Source organism: Globicephala melas, chromosome 7, assembly GCF_963455315.2.
Source record: "Globicephala melas chromosome 7, mGloMel1.2, whole genome shotgun sequence".
NCBI classification, from domain to species: Eukaryota; Metazoa; Chordata; class Mammalia; order Artiodactyla; family Delphinidae; genus Globicephala; species Globicephala melas.
The window spans coordinates 46,217,285-46,237,939 of NC_083320.1; the positions used below are offsets into that span (position 1 = coordinate 46,217,285).

The 20,655-nt window shown below is 34.1% G+C and overlaps 1 protein-coding gene across 2 annotated transcripts in view; it reads left to right on the plus strand.

Moving 5' to 3' along the window:
* The window catches only part of TFPI (tissue factor pathway inhibitor), a 69,110-nt gene that overhangs the window by 35,747 nt on the left and 12,708 nt on the right, over nucleotides 1-20,655 (plus strand). For both annotated transcript variants that reach the window (XM_030850058.2, XM_070045850.1), the window contains exons 3-6: nucleotides 938-1,135; nucleotides 7,879-7,923; nucleotides 14,105-14,281; nucleotides 14,952-15,047. In XM_030850058.2, coding sequence (XP_030705918.1) covers nucleotides 938-1,135; nucleotides 7,879-7,923; nucleotides 14,105-14,281; nucleotides 14,952-15,047 — 516 coding nt within the window. The remainder of the gene's footprint in view (nucleotides 1-937; nucleotides 1,136-7,878; nucleotides 7,924-14,104; nucleotides 14,282-14,951; nucleotides 15,048-20,655) is intronic.

Consider the following 20,655-nt stretch of genomic DNA (forward strand, 5'->3'; position numbering starts at 1 on the left):
GCAGATAAAACATAAAGTGCTAATTGTGCGTCACACAATGTGAGTGACACATTGTGCGTCATCTCTCAGTCAGATGCACCACTTAGGGTCCTTGAAGCTTTCTAACTTCTCACAATTTTTTAACAACTCAGAATGTCATGTGTAGAATTATCTATCTTTAAGTAAAGAAAGGAATATAAATAGCATTCACAATCATGCATAAATGTACTACTCAGAAAATGCTTTCGCTTATTTTTGAATTCAAATTGACAGTTGTAACTTCAGTGATGAAGGGAAAATATATATTTTTCATGTCATTTTTTGTTTATATACAGATATATACAATACTCTAAAATGTTATTATATATTATTAATTTCTAGAGAAAAGAAGTACTTGTGTGTATAATTTAAGAAAATTAATTATTTGTAATTTATAGTATTTAACACCTAAATTTTCATAAATAGGGAATGGTTTAATGTAGTATGATATATACATACATGTATGAATATAAATATTCTGTTGCTTTTTCTTTCATGAGGATTGGAGTCATGTACCAGCCCTGATATTGTTGCTTTTAAAGAGTTGTTTTGTATGTAAAAAATGACACAGCTGTGGATTAGGGAGACATCTCTACTTATCTGTAATGTCAACACATCAGTTACCTTATAACTACTACTCAATTCCATATTGGTCAACTGGTACAAGTTTAAGCAACATCTATAACAAGAGTCTAGAAAAAATATTTGATATTTTTCCTTAAAAGTTGGTTAATAATCAACTATTAAAGTTTAATAAAGTTGGTAAGACCTGTCTCATTTGATGAGTTTATATATTTTATCTAACTTTTTGATAACTTTTCATAGTTTCTTATATCAGCCTATTTTATTATTGTTGCACTTCTCCTTAAAATTAAGATGTATTAAAAATGAATGTTATTCTTTTATTTTTACCTTGTAGATGCTGAGTTGCCACCGTTGAAACTTGTACATTCATTCTGTGCATTTAAAGCAGATGATGGCCCATGCAAAGCAATGATAAAGAGATTTTTTTTCAATATTCACACTCAGCAATGTGAAGAATTTATATATGGGGGATGTGAAGGAAATCAGAATCGATTTGAAAGTCTGGAAGAGTGCAAAGAAAAATGTACAAGAGGTAGGTTTCTGGAGATACTTATTACCCAGAAACCTTTAGAGTTATTAGATCTAATCATAGATTTGATCATTTTAGAAAAAATGTTAAAACTATTTTAACATTCCAAGGAATCTTTTTCACTTTTTTAGCTTTAATGTTCAACTACTGTTTTTCATTTTTTTTTATCAGTCATTATAAAATACAGTAAGCTTATTGTCCTATACTCTTCCCCATAATAAAGAGGGAAGAAAACCCTTAAGTTTGCAGAACAGATTTTATATCTGCAACAAATTAAGTGTAATTCAGCCTCCTTGGGTAGCTATGAGTTCACAGGAAATAAATTGTTATTCACAGTGACTTAGACTTTCCTTTACCAATACAATGATCTCATAGTTGTTTCCCTGTCAAGATAATGAATTAATCCAATTTGAGGTTCTCAACAGCTACTAATTAGAAAATTATAGAAATATATATATGAAAGTAAAATCCTTCTCTTTGGAGCCTTGGAATAATGTAGAAAATATCATCCCTGATGACCTATGAAGACCTTACTGAACCCAACTTTTCATAGTTTTACTGAGTTATAAGGTTTAAAAGCATATCACATTCTACTATTAAACTTTATTGAACACTTTTATTCTTTTAATCATGTTAAAACAACTTTTTTTTTCAAATTCTACAAATTACAATGTTTCATGTGGTTTTCTCTCTTTAGACTGAGATAAATTCCAAACAATTACTGGTCAATATTTTGAATGTTTTTATCTCAGTTTTATTCTTCTGAATTGAGAGCTACTTGAGAGATAGAAAATCCTGAGTTGTCTTTATTTCTGCAGTTTCTAGTCCCAAATTTCCCCACTGCATGTTCTTAGAGACAGTTGAATTAAACTGTAGGGCCATAGCAATGGTATCTTTAGTTAACACTGGTGTCTTGTTTTTTGCAAAGCAGGCAGGTCTGCATTTTCACTCTGATAATGCTTTCCTAAACAGCTTTTACAAAACAGCCCTGGCATCATGATGCTCTCGGCCTATGGGAAAATCTCAGTGTGGTAAAAACAGAGAGCTTTTCTCCTCTGTGACTGTTGTATGCTCCAGACCTGGCAGAAAAGAATTGATGTGAATGAATTTCTTTATCTCAGAGCACTTATTTCCCTCTTTCCTCTCCATAGATGTGCTAGAAATGTTACTAACACAGATTAGGCAGTTCAGTGGTCCTCTGTAGTACCTTTGGTTTTTGTGATTGCCTGGTCATTTCCCATTCATCGTAGATTTCTATACCCTGTTCTATTCCATACTGGGCCAAGTATCCTTTCGTACTGAGTATCACTCAGGTTCAGCACCTTGGCTAGAGGCCTGGTTGCCTCATTCTTTGAAATCCTCACTTTTTCATGTAGCAGCCTTCTTAATTTCATCAACTGGCCTCTTTCCTGAAATACATACCTATTTAGTTTTTATAATTTACAAATCTTTTATTTCACCATTGTGAAAAGTTACCCTTTTCTTTAGAAATTAATCAAATATGATTTTGTTCTTCAGTGAATGTCCTGCTATAATGTTTTCTCAAACATCATTATTGCCTACCATAACTATATGTCTTTTGCCCCCATCTCCTCATTATCTCTTCAAAAGTCATTGATATTACTGTTTGAATATCTGAGTGTTTTATATAGTAAGCTACTGTTAAGGATATAGCTGACATAGAAGAATTACTAAGCTTTTAAAAAATCACCTAAGGAGAAAATTCCATCTTCAGCTGTGATGGAGTAACTGGAGCTGAACTTTCTCTCCTAATGTAAATAACTAGAAAACTGGGCAAAATATATGAATCAGCTGTTTACAGACATTGATCAAAAGGCAGTGCAGGATTGTGATCTCTGAGAGACGGGAAACACATGAGGTGAACCCTCTGGTCTCCCCAGCAATCTGCATGAAGGCACTTCAGACCACAGTTAAAGGAGGGAAATACCAGCACAGCATGGTGGTCTCCATGGTGGAGGATGTGGAGATTGGAGACTGGTAGACTGATGTGGCTGGGTTTTGAGGGACAATATGTGAGAGAGAATGGACATATGTAGAGAAAAAGCTAAAAAATCTGGATAAGGGTCCCTTTGAGTTTGTTACTGAATAATAAAACTGCATGCACTTGGTGAAATTCCATGAGTTTGAGAAAGTAATTACAGGGATTTGTAAGTGGAACAATTCCCAGAGCTCCCACATGACTAGGAGAAATTTTACATTTAATTTAGTACTAGGACTAAATTAGACCTAGAGTAAAAGCTACTTTAACCTTGCCATAGTGAAGCTTAAACCAAGCCTTAAAAGTTCCAGATAGGGATTCCCTGGTGGCGCAGTGGTTGAGAGTCCGCCTGCCGATGCAGGGGATGCGGGTTCGTGCCCCGGTCCGGGAAGATCCCACATGCCGCGGAGCGGCTGGGCCCGTGAGCCACGGTCGCTGAGCGTGCGCGTCCGGAGCCTGTGCTCCTCAACGGGAGAGGCCACAACAGTGAGAGGCCCGCATACCGCAAAAAAAAAATAAATAAATAAGTAAATAAATAAAAGTTCCAGATGATCCACAAGTAACTCAACTACTTGCCAGAAGGCACTTCTTTAATGGAAGATGGTAAAACATTCTTTAACGGAAGACAATAAAATCCAGCAGCCAACAGCATAATATTCAAAAATATCTATAATCCCCCTGCCCAGAATACTAAACATTTGAAGAAGAAGCAAACTGTGATCCATAATTAGGAAAAAAGTGCTCAATTCAAACAGAGAAATGACAGAGGTGACAAAATTAGTAGACAAGGACTTTAAAATAGCTATTATAAATATGGTAAAGGATTTAAAGAAAACATGAACATAATAAGGAGAAAATGGAATACATAAAAGAGAACTAAATGGAAATTCTAAACCTGAAAAATTCAGTATATAAAATAAGAAATTTTCCAGATGTACTTAAAGCAGATTAGACATTACAGAAGAAAAGGTCAGTAAACTTAAAGACAGAGCAATAGTAACTGTTCAAGATGAAGGACAGTGGGGATTAAAAAAAGGCTAAACAAGCAAACAAAAAAGAATATAGCCCAATAACCCATGGCAGGAAATCAAGAAGTCTATCAAAATGTGTAATTGGAGTCCTGGCAGTTGGGGCAGGAGATATGTGAACAAAAAAATGGCAAAGAATTATCCACATTTGATGAAAACTGTAACTTGTAGAACCAAGAACACTGAAAAAATAAAAAATAAAAAAAAGAATAAAGAAAAAGAAGTCTACACAAATGAATATAATAATCAAATTGCTGAAAATTGTGGATAAAAAGTAAATCATAAAAAAATGAGGAAAATGATACATGAGGGAATGAAGATCGAAAGAATCCCCAAGTTCCCATCAAGAAACAATTCACAAGAGAAGAAAATGGAACATCTTATTTGAAGAGCTAAAGGAAAAAATAAACTGCCAATTAGTAATCTAGATCTATTAAAAATACCCTCATAATGGAGATAAACACTTTTTCAGATTAACAATGTCTGAGCAAATTTATTGCTAGCAGACTTGCACTGTGAGTAATAGTAAAAGATTTAAAACTAAAGCACACAGGAAAGGAGGGGGAACATATGAGATTACTGTTGTAAGGTTCTGATACTACAGATGAAAGTGGTATTAATTACTTGAAGCCAAATTGTCATGAATTAAAGATGCATATTAAAATTACATTAAATTTTAATGGTATAATCACTCCAGTTAAAAGGTATATAGTAGGGCTTCCCTGGTGGCGCAGTGGTTCAGAGTCCGCCTGCCGATGCAGGGGACACGGGTTCGTGCCCCGGTCCAGGAAGATCCCACATGCCGCGGAGTGGCTGGGCCCGTGAGCTATGGCCGCTGAGACTGCGCGTCCGGAGCCTGTGCTTCGCAATGGGAGAGGCCACAACAGTGAGAGGCCCACATACCGAAAAAAAAAAAAAAAAGGTATATAGTAGACAATATAAAAAAATCACGAACTAAGTACGTGTTGTCTGCAGGAAAGACGTTTTAAAAATACAGACACAGAGAGGTTAAAAGTGAAAAGATGAAAAAAGATATACCATGCAAGCACAGATCAGAAGAATGATTAGTAAAAGTAGACTATAGGACAAGGAATATTGGCAGGAGAAAGGGAAGACACATTATAAGAATGAGGGCCAATTAATCAAAAAACCATAAAAATCCTCAATGTCTATGTGTATGCCTCAATTACAGAACTGGAAAATTTTCAGAGAAAAAACTGACAGAAGTGAAAGGAGAAATATGATGTATATCTTATATATTAAGACTTGGAAGCTGAATTTTTGTTTTATTTTGGAGACCTTCGAGAACTATGGCTTGTAAATTACCATGCCTGAGAATAAAGTCAAGCCAAATATTTCAGAGAATAGGAACTAGGGATGTGTTTAGTTTGATATGTATGCTCAGCTGTCCTTTTGCATGTAAAGCTGTTTTATCAGTTGTTTCCAAATATATATAATCTTGCATGATGTATTTACCTATGTAATAATAGAGACATGGTAACAAAGTTAATAAGGTAGAAAAAATTAAAATATAGTTTGTAAAATGGTTTCTAAACACATGGCTTTCAAAATGTTTGTCTTTTGGTTTAGTTGCTTTTTTCCCATAGCCTATACAAGAACAACATTGTATTTGATTATTATTTTTTGAAAAATAGGTGTATGTCGTGTGGAAATTAAAGAATTAGATGAAAGAGATCAAATTCCCACTTAACTTTTTAGCTAGTCAGCCTCTACAGCAACTTTTAAAGGTTCCAATAGGTATTCTGTTTATATTAATTACTATTTTATTAGTTGAGCTAACTGTGACTTACAGGTTTTCATGGGGATTTACATGGGAATTTTCTCCACAGGGAATTAAAGAGCATGTAAATACTTTTTCCATTCTCTTTATTTTTAAGTTTATTTTGTGTTTTATTTGTTTGGAATAGTGAAGACTTACCCAGTAACAAGAATATTCTGTCCATAGAGTCTTTTCCCATCTACTTGGAAAATTTTCTAGGCTGACTTCAACAAATATGAAATATAAAAGTTAGCATTCAGATTTTACCCTCCCCTTTCCCAACAGAAAACAAAAAGATGAAGAAAGAATAGGGCAAAAAAATATTTTTTTACAATTGTTTAAATGTATCAGGCAATTATGAATTAATTTTGATATCAATTAATTTTAATATTCATGATGAAATATTAAAATGTGAATTCATATACATTGGAGTTCAAGGAATTACTAAAATAAGAATTAGTAAAACATACTCTCATTATTCCTTAAGACATCATTAATAAATGTTATGTTCTGCATAAATCTAGGAAAATATGATAACTTGGATAATTTGCTGTAAACCTTATCTATCTTTTCAGACTGTAATTGGCATAAAAATAAATAGGGTATCCTGGTTGTTACCAGAAAGGAACAAGTTCTCTCTTTTAATATTGCATGAATATTGAAATCAAGCATCTCTATGTTCCTGTTCCGTGGCTATTGTCAGTAGGTAAAACAGAGCAAAAGTGATTACTCAGCTCTCTAGTCTTATATACTGTTTATATGTATATATTCTTTCCCTGCCTTCATAAATTAAAAATGTAACATAATAATTGTACATTAAAATATTTTAATGTAAGCTTATTATGACAATCCACCATCTAAAAACATTAATTGGGGGTTGGTTATTTACAATAAAAAAAAATCAGGTTTTCTTAACATTTAAAATACAATTAGAATTACACACACACACACACACACACACACACACACACACACACACACACATCTTTTTTAAGACTGTTGAATAAAACATAGTAAAGCTCAAAAGGGAGATGAACCACATCACCTTATCATTCGTAGACATTTTACTCTCCAAAGAATATCCTGATTGATCACTGGCTGAAAGGGGCATTTAAGCCATCTCATACTCGTATTCTCTCTCTCTTGCCTCTCTCTCCCTCCCTTTTATGTCTCTCTGGCCATACAACTAATAATAAGCTGCCTTGAACAAAGCTTTTCTCTGTAAAACAATTGATTATACAACAAATCAAATATCACTTAGTTTTCCTAATGTTTATGTGAACAAATCAAAATTTTACATAATATATCAATTTGAATTTCATTATCCTTTAAATTAGAATTTAGAATCCATACTTGAAATACAATGGGTCAAAGACAAGTAGCATTCTAGTTCTCAAGTGGAGTAATTCCAATAATTCTATGAGATTAAACTAAAAAATACCTCACAAATACCATTTGCTTCATTTCTCCTCTGTAATTGGAAATAATAATGAAGCTTGTAATTGGATTAAGATAATGAAGCAGAAGAAGGAATCGGGGAAGGAGGTAATTCTGGTTCCTTTCACCCCTACTTCCATTCCTCTATAGAAATGATCTGTTTGAATTACTTTCACATTTCACATTATTTTAATAAGTAATTATTTTAATCATAGATATTTTGAATAGCAAACTTAGTTCACCATGAATTATTATTTTTGTAAATGTGTTAGAAAGTTTTAAAATAGTTTTTGAGACATTATTATATTAAAATGTAGGTGACTTTATGGTTATACTGTAATAATTTAATTTAATCTTTAGAGCAAATAAGAAATTTATTGACATTCTGTATAAGAATAATTTTAATAGTAATAAACATATCACCCTAGTTTGTTAAATTGAAAGTCATAACATTATATTATAAATTGTGGTAATTGATACATATATACTGTTTTACTTGCAGATTATCCAAAGAAAACTAGAAGGACAAAGACAACATTGCAAAAAGGTGAATATTCATTTGTATGCTCATTAGTAGCATTTACATAAGGCACTTGGCAATTCAATTCTTAGCTTTCTCTGCTATGAGATTCATCATAAATCCATGTGATCTTTGACATGGTGTTTTGTTTCAGTGCATATAATGAAAATGTAGAAATAACATACATGATATTTGGTAAGGGAAGACTTCAAACACTGTGTTTACTCATTCTAATTCAGTGTGATATCTGGTATTAGATGAGTAACAATCCAGAGCCATGCACATGCTATTTTAACATCCCCAAAATAGTGATTTAGATGTTGCTGTTCTTACTTTATTTCTCAGATCTCTAATTCTTTCATAATCTCTGCATTGTGTGGCTTTAGTAAGTTTCATCCAGTATTACTCTGAATATATATATGCCTTTGAGTTGTCAACAGCCTGTATGCAAAAATAAGTGGAGATATTTAACAATAAATAATTGCTTTTGTCAACATTATTTAGCATTTGCATATTTTTGATTTAAATTATTTATAGTTTTTAACTAAAAAGAATTACTTTTTGGTGAATATATTATATCAGTACAAGAAAAATGTTACAAGAGATGAAGAAAGACATGCTCCTTTTAATAAAGGTCTAGAAGCTGACTTTGCTCAATTACCATTCACAGCATTTACATTTAAATGAGAAAATATTGAACAAAAAGATCAAATTATTTAATTCAGGACATTAAAAAGCTACATAATTCAAAGTGAATTTTAGTTTTACTAACTTTGATTTAATTATGTGGGAAAGAGCTGAAAAATTCTATAACTCACTGATAAGCTTAAGACAAACTACTGTCCAGAATTTCAATCAAAAGTTATAAAATAAATTCAGCAAAGTTTGTACAAACAACATAAGTAAATGTATTTATTTATAAGTTTTAAAATAACTTTCTATAAATATTGAATTAATTTTTACAAAAGTGTTCAATACTTCAATTAAATGAAATTCTTCTTATCTGTAATATCAAAGAATACAGCATATTTATAAATAGGGTTTTTTTGTCCATCAAGTAAAAGATGATATCTTCAACATTTAAACATTAGTATATTTTTTTTCAAAAATGTAGATTTAGGGGCTTCCCTGGTGGCGCAGTGGTTGAGCGTCCGCCTGCCGATGCAGGGGACACGGGTTCGTGACCCGGTCTGGGAAGATCGCACATGCCACGGAGCGGCTAGGCCCGTGAGCCATGGCCGCTGAGCCTGTGCGTCCGGAGCCTGTGCTCTGCAGCAGGAGAGGCCACAACAGTGAGAGGCCCGCGTACCGCAAAAAAAAAAAAAAAATGTAGATTTAGGAAAAAATTATATGCAGGGGAAATTTACTGGAAAATTATGCTACTTAATTTATATTTAATGATTTAGAATTGAAGCATTCTTATTTGATATTATATATGAAAGTTAGAGAGTAAAGCTATGGATATTATTCACATGTGTAAAAAATGTTCAGATGCTAAAACCAATCCATGATGAAGACCTTTAAGCATATTGATTTGAAGTCAACTTTGTGATATGCTTCCTAACATCACATCAGAACAGTTATAAAGACAATGGGGATTCTTTACAACCCTTTTGGGAGAAAGTTTTGTTTAAGACAATTGCCAAGTATGCAGCCTCAAACAAAAGTTAGTAGTGAAAATCATGTGGTTTGTGGAAGTTGGCATATATCTTAAAGCCTGCCTTCTGGGTTTTAACTGAGCATCAATTTAGAGCGAGGATTGTGTATGCAGATTCAATACAAACGTTAGAACTTTATTTATCTGAGGAATATTGGGAACGAATTTCTTAATTTGTGACCGTAGATATATTAAATTCTAGGTCTAAGCAGAATTATTTTACAAGTATGCAATTTCAACTCCTAAAATAAATGTATGTCCTAGAATGGGGCCTCATATAAATATGGCAACTTTCAGTTGTATAATTCCTTAATCATATTTTCAGAATAATTTGTTACTGTTTTCTCTTCTTTGTATGCAATATTTTTTACCTACTCCCTTTTGTTAAACATAGAATTCTTATATTATTTGTTAATATGATTTAAAATTTCATAAATACATACTAAGACCTAAACAAATCAAATTAGTGATCAAATGTATTTTTCTTTCTCTTGTAATACAGTATATTATAAAACTTTTTTAAACAGCTTTATTGAGATATAATTCACATGCTAAACAATTCAGCCATTTAAAGTGCACAATTTAATAATTTTAGTATATTTAGTATAGCGCAACCATCAGCATAATCAATTTTAGAACATTTTTATCACACACCCCCCCAAAAAAACCTCTGTAATCACTAACAGACACTGCCCCATTTCTTCCGGCTCCCCCAGCCCCAGGCAACCATTAATCCACTTTCTACATCTATAGATTGGCCTATTCTGGATGTTTCATAAAAATGAAATCATATAATATATGGATATATAGATATATATGGATAATATATGGATTTCTGTGTCTGACTCATTTCACTCAGCATAATGTTGTCAAGGTTCATCCATGTCGTAGCAGATCTCAGTACTTCATTCCTTATTATGACAGGATAATATTCCATTATATGGATAGACCACATTTTGTTTATCCATTTATCAGATGATAGACATCTGGGTTGTTTCCACCTTTTGGCATTTGGGAATAATGTTGCTAGGTACATTAGGGTTCAAGTTTTTGTGTGCACATGTGATTTCATTTCTCTTGGCCTAGACACCTAGGCCTCGGTGTGGTTCTAATAGGCATTCCTTTTAGAATTCTGAGTGAAGTTGAACATCTTCATGAATTACCTGTTTAAATCCATTGCTTATTTTACTGTTGGGTTGTTTGAATGTTTCTTATTTGTGACATTGTGATTTATAATAAAGATATAGTTGGTCTTCCTCCTGTTGTCCCTGGCACAGAGCTCAAAAAACCCTTGGAATTTCCTGACTTGAGTCTTAAAGGTATCTTTTGTTATGTTAATGATGTGACTTCCGGGACAGCTCCTCAGTTGGGGGGACTGCTGGTTGCTGGGGGAGCCAACCCCTTGATTAGAGGGTTGAAACTTTCAATCCCATCCCCCCTCCACCACCTCCGGAGAGGGGAGAGGGGCTGGAGGTTGAGTTCAATCACCAATGGCCAATGATTTAATTATTCATGCCTGTGTAATGAAGCCTCCATAAAAACACAAAAGGACAGAGGTCAGGGAACTTCCGGGTTGTTGAACTTGGGGAGATTCGGGAAGAGTGGATACCTGGAGAGGGAAGCTCTGCCCCTTCCCACATACCTTGCCCTGTGCATCTCCTCCACCTTGCTGTTCCTGAATTATATCCTTTTGTAATAAACTGGTGATCTAGTAAGAAAACTTTTCTGGAGTTCCGTGAGCCAAATTAATCAAACCCAAAGAGGGGGGTGTGGAACCTCAGATTTACAGCCTTGTTGGTCAGAAGCCCGGGGGGCGGGGGGGGCGGGGTGCACCTGAACTTTTTTAACATCTTTATTGGAGTATAATTGCTTTACAATGTTGTGTTAGTTTCTGCTGTATCACAAAGTGAATCAGCTATACGTATACATACATCCCCATATCTCCTCCCTCTTGCATTTTCCTCTCACCCTCCCTATCCCACCCGTCTAGGTGGACATAAAGCACCGAGATGATCTCCCTGTGCTATGCGGCTGCTTCCCACTAGCTATCTATTTTACATTTGGTAGTGTATATAAGTCCATGCCACTCTCTCACTTTGTCCCAGCTTACCCTTCCCCCTCCCTGTGTCCTCAAGTCCATTCTCTATGATTGTGTCTTTATTCTTGCCCTGCCCCTAGGTTCTTCAGAACCATTTTTTTAAATAGATTCCATATATATGTGTTAGCATACAGTATTTGCTTTCTGACTTACTTCACTCTGTATGACAGACTATATAGGTCCATCCACCTCACTACAAATAACTCAATCTCTTTCCTTTTTATGGCTGAGTAATATTCCATCGTATATATGTGCCATATCTTCTTTATCCATTCATCTGTTGATGGACACTTAGGTTGCTTCCATATCCTGCCTATTGTAAATAGTGCTGCAGTGAACATTGCTGTACATGACTCTTTTTGAATTATGGTTTCTCAGGGTATATGTCCAGTAGTGGGATTGCTGGGTCATATGGTAATTCTATTCTTAGTTTTTTAAGGAAGCTCCATACTGTTCTCCATAGTGGCTGTATCAATTTACATTCTCACCAACAGTGCAAGAGGGTTCCCTTCTCTCCACACCCTCTCCAGCATTTATTGTTTGTAGATTTTTTGATGATGGCCATTCTGACCAGTGTGAGGTGATACCTCATTGTAGTTTTGATTTGCATTTCTCTAATGATTAGTGATGTTGAGCTTCCTTTCATGTGTTTGTTGGCAATCTGTATATCTTTTTTGGAGAAATGTCTATTTAGGTCTTCTGCCCATTTTTGGATTGGGTTGTTTGTTTTTTTGATATTGAGCTGCATGAGCTGCTGGTATATTTTGGAGATTAATCCTTTGTCAGTTGCTTCATTTGCAAATATTTTCTCCCATTCTGAGGGTTGTCTTTTGGTCTTGTTTATGGTTTCCTTTGCTGTGCAAAAGCTTTTAAGTTTCATTAGATCCCATTTGTTTATTTTTGTTTTTATTTCCACTTCTCTAGGAGGTGGGTCAAAAAGGATCTTGCTGTAATTTATGTCATAGAGTGTTCTGCCTATGTTTTCCTCTAAGAGTCTTATAGTGTCTGGCCTTACATTTAGGTCTTTAGTCCATTTTGAGTTTGTGTATGGTGTTAGGGAGTGTTCTAATTTCATTCTTTTACATGTAGCTGTCCAGTTTTCCCTGCACCACTTATTGAAGAGGCTGTCTTTTCTCCATTGTATATTCTTGCCTCCTTTATCAAAGATAAGGTGTATTATAAAAATTTAAAGAAGTAGGATTTTTCCTTGTCCCATATATTAAACTTAACCATGGGAATAATAGTTACATTCACCTTAAGAAACAAGAGGCAGTAAACAATGAACAAAATAACTTTCAAATTGGTACTTTGAGAAGTCATAGAAAATAGATATTTTACTCTATATTAAAATAGGATGTTTTAATTAATAAAACAATTTTTTCATAGGGGATTGGTTTTTCTACTGTTGCAGAAATCATTAACATTATTAAATACATACTGTTTTTATAATAAAGCACTCATGAATATTGCTTCCCTGAGATAAATGCAAGATGCTTTAAGATGTGAAAAGATGCTACTCTTCATTTTTGCAGCTATGGTAATATATAGTTGCAGGGGGAAAGAAATGCGGAAATTGGAACTTTGCCCTAAAAAATTCAAGCCCAATATATCTTGCAATCATCATAATTTTGAAAATAATTTATTGCTTTTCTTTACAGAGTATGCATGTAAACAAGGCTTGTAATGTAGATCACAGTGGTACAACTTTTGTGACAGCTATGTTTAGCCTGGTTTGGAGCACTATCAAAGAATGGGTATTAGACTTTTTCAAAAGCCTCTCCAATCCCTGAACATGTATTTCCTGTCTGCCTCTGCACTATTGGAGTCATTCCAATGCCTGGAAGAAAAATAAGAGACACAGTGGAGGAGGATGTCATACCTAATACAGATATTAATTTCAGCATAAGAATTCAGGAAATTCTAAGTATAGCCATGAAAGCTTCCATACCCCTCAAAGCTTCTCCCTTTTTTAAAAATTGAAACCATTCTAATGAAGCAACAAAGTATACTTAAATGAGACTGCACACCTGAAAAATAAGAAATATTTGTAGATCTTTCCTAAATGTTGATGCACATAAGCTTAGTAAAAATAATTAAACCAAATTTTTGCCATAATATTTTGGACTTCCAAACCAAGGGTAAAAAAACCAAATATCTTTTATTCTCTCAGTTCATGAAAGAGCTGATAGTTAATGCCCTATTAATTTACTATGAGAAATTTAGAATTTGAAATTCCAATAGACACAATGTATGACAACAGTTGTAACTCCCTTATTCTAAATGTCACAGTAGATATAGTATAGTTGTGGATAAAGTTATATTTTACCTTTTATCTTTATCTTTTCATATTTACTCCTTAAATAATTTCAACTTAACCATTTATATTTTTAATTAACGTAATTAAATTATTAACAAAAAGGAATATTGCTTTCTGACATTTTTATAATTTCTAGAAAAGCCAGATTTCTGCTTTTTGGAAGAAGATGCTGGAATCTGTCGAGGTTATATTACTAGGTATTTTTATAACAATCAATCAAAGCAGTGTGAACGCTTCAAGTATGGTGGGTGCCTTGGCAATCTCAACAACTTTGAATCACTGGAAGAATGCAAGGACACCTGTGAGGACTCATGTACGTTCATTTCTCATCTCCTTTTACTTCATTTTATAGCATTCTTTTTAAAATAAGGCATCCTAGAGGATGTTCAGGCTTACCCAGATTTTGTTGCAGCCATGCAAATGAAGATCCACTGTAGTCACTCTTAATCTGATAGAAATTAGTCACCATGTTAGTTTATTTAAGAAACAGAGAATTAAGAAATTTATAGTGGAAATTATTTCCATAGAAATTGCTTTTAGGTTACATTATTTAATCTTCCTTTCTGAGAATACTATAGTGCAATTTAGGCACAAGAGTAGGACTGCTGAAATCCCTTAGGCTTATAAAAATTTGAGAGCACGTGGTTCTTTGGAAACTACCACCTAAAATCAGTCAGTTTTATCTGAGCCTAAAATTAATTAAAGGAGTGACTTAAACATTAATTGTTACCTTTTTTGTTTTGACAAAGAACCACAAAGTTACTCATGGAAATATTATAGTATAAGATACATATATAAAGATATATATATCTTATATATATGAGATATAAAGATATATAAAGATTCACTAATTTAACATACCCATGTGAATAAAATTTCTAGACATCTACTTTTCTTAACACAACTTCTGTGCTTTGCTTTATGTGTACAATTATGAGCTTGTGAAAATGTCTTCTATTTTAATTGGCTGTATTTTTTTCCAGTGAATGATTTCCAGGTGGATGATTATAGAACCCAGCTTGATGCTGTGAATAATGACTCCTTGACTCCCCAGCCTACCAAGGTACCCAGCTTCTTCGGTAAGACTCTCTTTTAATTGCTGCCAGAAAAATATTATCATGGTAACAATAGAAATAGAATGTATATGAGAACTATGCTTTTTAGAAAATTATACTTCTTTTGTTATTTAATAATACGTGTGTTGAAATACTGAGATTCAAAATTGCTTAAGACCTTTTGTCCCAGAAAAGTGATAATTTTCCTAGTCTATTTTAAAGTATGCTTTGTAGTAGGCTTTTGATTACATATCCCATGAAAACTTTTACATGATATTTAACTCTGCACCAAATTTATCTTATAAAATAATGCTAGGAATTATCAACTTCATCATTGTAATGGCAGCAGTGTGTCAAAAGCATCCTAAAGTGTTCTTAAATTGAGCATAGCATTGGAGAAGTTCTCTGGTGTTAGTCACAGGACAGATTAGGAATTCGGTGACTAACCATCCGTGAGGCTATGTCACTCTGAGAGAATTTTCTTTTGGATGTATGCAGAACACTTTTCTGGACTCTGTCCTGTCAACATATTTGTTAAATTTAAACAAACATACAGGAAATATGCTCACAAAAATGCAGAGCTGGGAAAATAATGGAAATACTGGAAAACATAACCAGACACTACAAATATCTAGACAAACAACCTAAAAAGTTGAAAGTTAATGGGATGAATGTAATTCTTTCTAAATTTAAAAAATCACAAGTGCTTATTCAGAAATTGGAGATTTTGCTTAGAAGCAGTCCGTATAAGTGTTAAACGTAAAGGTGGCATGTGTTGAGAGTTCTGTGGCTATTAAAATTTCAGCCTTAGGGTAAAAAGAGACATAGTGTCTGGGGCACAGGTTCTCTACCCCAGCCATGTGTCAGAATTGGATGGGGTTCAGAATGTCTTTGAGCATCTTTCTTTACAAAAAACAAACAAACAAGCAAAACTTCTGCCCAGATGGATTTAAAGGACTGCAAATGTTGTCTGTGATTTATCTAGAATGAGGAATATAGTCCTACATTGACCTGATGATGTCTGTGGACTTGCTTCAGCCCTGAATGCCATACCTTAGAAGTCACTGGACTGAGACTTAGGACTGGAAAGTGTAAGGAGATGTGAGATCTAAGAGAGAACATTATATATACTCTCAGTACTTGAAACACTGTCATGTGAAAGGAAAATTAAATTCTGTACATGCCTCACTCAATCTTCTCCATTTCAGTCTTCCCTGTCCATATCCCCCCGGTTCCTTATCTCCCTCAACCCAGCCTAAGAATCAGAATTAATGAATGAAATCTAAAGTACAAATTTCTTTCTGTAAAGTGTTTATTTTTAATGTGAGGTCTTCAAAAATGAATGAGTGCTTCAGTGACTAAATTCCCCAAATTGCAGGCATTCAAATAGTGTTCCAATAGTACTTGCAGTGTCATAAAGGGCATGCAAAATTTCAGAGGGAGTTAGTATATTCAAAATGCCTTCAGGTCTTTAGATTTTATAATTAGAGCAGTGAAGTATTACATCTGTCACTGCTTGCAATTATATAAATACATTTTATAATAATTTAAGAAAATACAGTTCTATGTTTATGTAAAAACTTGTTCAACGTTTTAGCAAATGTGTAAGGTTCTCCGTGGATATTAGGTTCTTTTGAAAAGATGTAAATCCTTTAAGGTTTTGATTCAGTGTACAGGAATAAGAATGTGCCCCACAATACAAATAGAATAGCATTCATTTAAAATTCTTTTCATTAAAAACAATCCTTAGGTATTTGAATATTCCAAAAATATAGCTAGATTGTGTTATTGTTATTAAGTGAAATATTTATAAATATAATTTTAATGTTTCTCTTTCTGATGATAATAGAAAAACATTTTAGAAATTTTGTTCAATGTTACTGGAAAATGGTTTGGTAATTTTTTTTAATTGCTATTTATTCTCAACCATAATATTGCAAATTAGCATGAGAATATATATTTTCCAGTGAACCCTCTTGACTCAAGATATTTGAATGCTTATTAAGAACAACTGAGGTTTAATTTTCTTTCATTTCCATATTTCAATATTAGTAGGCTACATAGGTGACCTCAAATATTGAAACTTGCTCTTCCTTAAAGAGGTTTTTGTTTTGTTTTGTTTTGTTTTGTTTTTGCGGTACGCGGGCCTCTCACTGTTGTGGCCTCTCCCGTTGTGGAGCACAGGCTCCGGACACGCAGGCCCAGCAGCCATGGCTCATGGGCCCAGCCGCTCCGCGGCACGTGGGATCCTCCCAGACCGGGGCACGAACCCGTGTCCCCTGCATTGGCAGGCGGACTCTCAACCACTGCGCCACCAGGGAAGCCCTAAAGAGATTTTTTATAAATGTTTTGTAAGCATGGCCCTGTGCAAAAGTGAGAGCAAATTATTTGATTTTAATTCTTTGTCCTGAATTGTGAGGATCTCTGCATAGTTACAATAAATATGTGCTCAGTACATGTGGGAGAGAAGTAATTCTAACACAGTATCTCTAAATGTATGCAGTTCTGTGTAAGATCTTCAGAATGAAAGACTGTCACAACTGGTTCTTCTTGACTTTCCTGCTGGGATTAGCACTAAAATATAGTGGATAAGAGAAATGACTCTGAGCCTGAAGACTTGGTCTCAGATCCCATTTCTTTCACTTACTAGCTGTGCAACCTTAAGATAATTCTTAACCTCTCAGAACCTTATTTTTTCCCACCGCAAAATGAGGATGTTAATAATATAGTACTTACCTCATAGGTTTTATTGTGAGGTGAAATCAGTCAATATACATAACTTGCTTAGGACAGTACCTGATAACCTACTGAGTGCTACATAAGTATGATTTGTCATTATTACCCATGTAATTCAGAGCAATACAAGCCTTAGTTCCCAGGTCTTAGTTTCTCATCTGTAAAACAACTCTTTGTAAATTCCCATTTGCAGGAAAAGGTGGTATTTCAGCCACTTATAAAATCTCTAATTATTCAAATAAGTGCTTCAGTAAAAAAAATTACAATTAACCTTTAAAAGAGAATTCACAATAGAACTAAATACATATGTGGGAACTTAAACAGTTCAAATGTGTTTCCTAGAAACAAACTGAGACTATAGGCATGCAGAAGTATCATGGGGCTTTGAAACCAAAAGAATTTTATTTGTAAAATTTTTCTTTATAGTTTTCAGTATTTCCAGCTTTCCAAATTTTCAGAATTCTGCCACCATTTTTCCATTTATTTCAGCTTGAGCATTTGGTAATCTCTTTTGATCACTTCTGTTCTAGTCAGTCATTAAATTCTATTGCTTTTTCTGATGAAATGTCCATTCTCATCGTCTCCATTTTCCGTCTAGCCTGTTTCCTTCAGACTATCAATCCTTCATGTTTAGATTACAACAATCATATGTCAACCAAACTGGGATGCTAATAGAAATGAAAGGAGAATGCTAAAAAAAATTTTATTTATTTAAAATATATACATATAGACAGAAAATTGGGTTTGTCATTTTGGTGGATAAATATTATAGTTTTATTTTAAAACATTTCAATTTTTAAAAAGCACAATATGTTGGAACATGATATACCAAAAAATAAGCATGAACTAATACTAGCTCTGGCAGACCAGATGTTATAGACATTAGATAGGTAGATAAGGAGGATAAATAAATAGATATCGCAGAGTTCAGCTATAACTCAGATATACTACATATATTATTAATATGGTCATATACCAGGCATAAGTCAAGTAAAACATTTTATGTATATGTGTGTATATGTATAGACATAAAAGACGGAGATGGAGAATCAGAGCTACATATAACATGTATAAGATATGACCTTTTTTGACATGACTGGCCTACTTAGATACATTCATTATATTAGAGTCAAGCAAATTTACATATTTCTCTTGCTTTATAGAAAAGATTTTTAACTTAATGGATACATTTTTTCCCCATGTTAATTTAGCCTCATCCACTTGGCTTAAATTTGTCTGTTATCTGTTAGCTGTCTACCTATTCCAGATTTTGTCTCACTATCCTGTAAATAAAAAAGTTTTTTGTCCATTCAGAATAGATATTGTCATTAAACACAAATTATCCACTATCTTCATTATTATTAAACACAAGTTATCCACTGCTTTCTCCCACCTAAAACTCACTGGCCTTCCTCATCGTATCTAAGCTGCTTTTTTACCACCATAAGGAAGACTTCTTCCTCTCTCTTTCCCCTGGCTTTTTATTTTGATTCATTTAATATTTATATTGCTTGATGTGTCAGCTCTGCCTCACTGACTAGATTACAAGTTTTTTGAAGGAAGAGACCATGGATTATATATTTTGTAGACCTCCCTCCCCTAGTGTTTATCCCATTGTTAGGCACAGGATAGAAGATTAATATTTTTTTTATTTATTAATTTTGTAATCCACAGTTACAACAGAAAGAACAAATGACGGTTGGAAGAATGCTGATCACACTTACCAAGTCTTTCTGAACATCTGCATTCATGCATCCATATTCATTTTAAGATTACATAGCATTTTATGCATATGTTAATAATTGTTTTTTGGTATTTCTTTAATATTTATATGGTATATGTGATGCCTTTCATAGGATACTATTAATAAAGTTTTAATATTTATATGCATAGAGTTAATATATTCCTCTCAATATATCTCTTTGATAAACATCTAACTAGCAAAGAAAAACTAATGTTTTCAAGTGTTCATATTGGTACTGGGCCTTTTGAGTGGACTTGACTCATTCATGAAAAAAGTGGATTATCCTTCTGCTGCTCATAGCTTCCTTTGCTTCTGTATATCAACTTTTTTTTTGGTTTTTTTTCTACGTGGGCCTCTCACTGCTGCGGCCTCTCCCGTTGCGGAGCACGGGCTCCGGACGCGCAGGCTCAGCGGCCATAGCTCACGGGCCCAGCTGCTCCGCAGCATGTGGGATCTTCCTGGACCGGGGCACGAACCCGTGTCCCCTGCATCGGCAGGCGGATTCTCAACCACTGCGCCACCAGGGAAGCCCCTGTATATCAACTCTTAATAGCTGTCTTGGAACTACACCAGCTATATGATATTTCGGAAAGAAAAACTTTGAGTAGACTTCAAAAGTCTATTGCCAACCCAGTCTGGTACTTACTATTTAAGAAAATGAACATCTATATACCTGACCTAGTCCCATGTTGCTTCCTGGCAGCCTCCAGGTCAAGGGAGAATGATTGGATGGTATTCTGAAGGCCATTTGGGTACTTGGAACTCTGTGTCTCTCCTGACTGTATTCATTGTATGACCTAGTGGCCAGATTCCATATATATGTGAAAAAAATGGGTAGAAAAGACACACACACACACACACACACACACACACACACATACACACACACACACACATCTTTTTAAAAATTTTGGTTATCAGCCTTCTGGAAGAGGTGTTATGCTCATCTGGAAGAGGTGTTATGCTCAGAAATTGCCTGATTGACACCAAACAAACACCATTACTGATATGGTCAATTTACAGATTTGCAAGAGAATGTTGTCACCTATTTGGCCTCTTGTTGAAGATGTGGTTACATAAAGGAGACTATTACAACCATGGAAATTTTTTGGAAAGAAAATAACCTCCATCAACTGAAGAGTTACACACTTA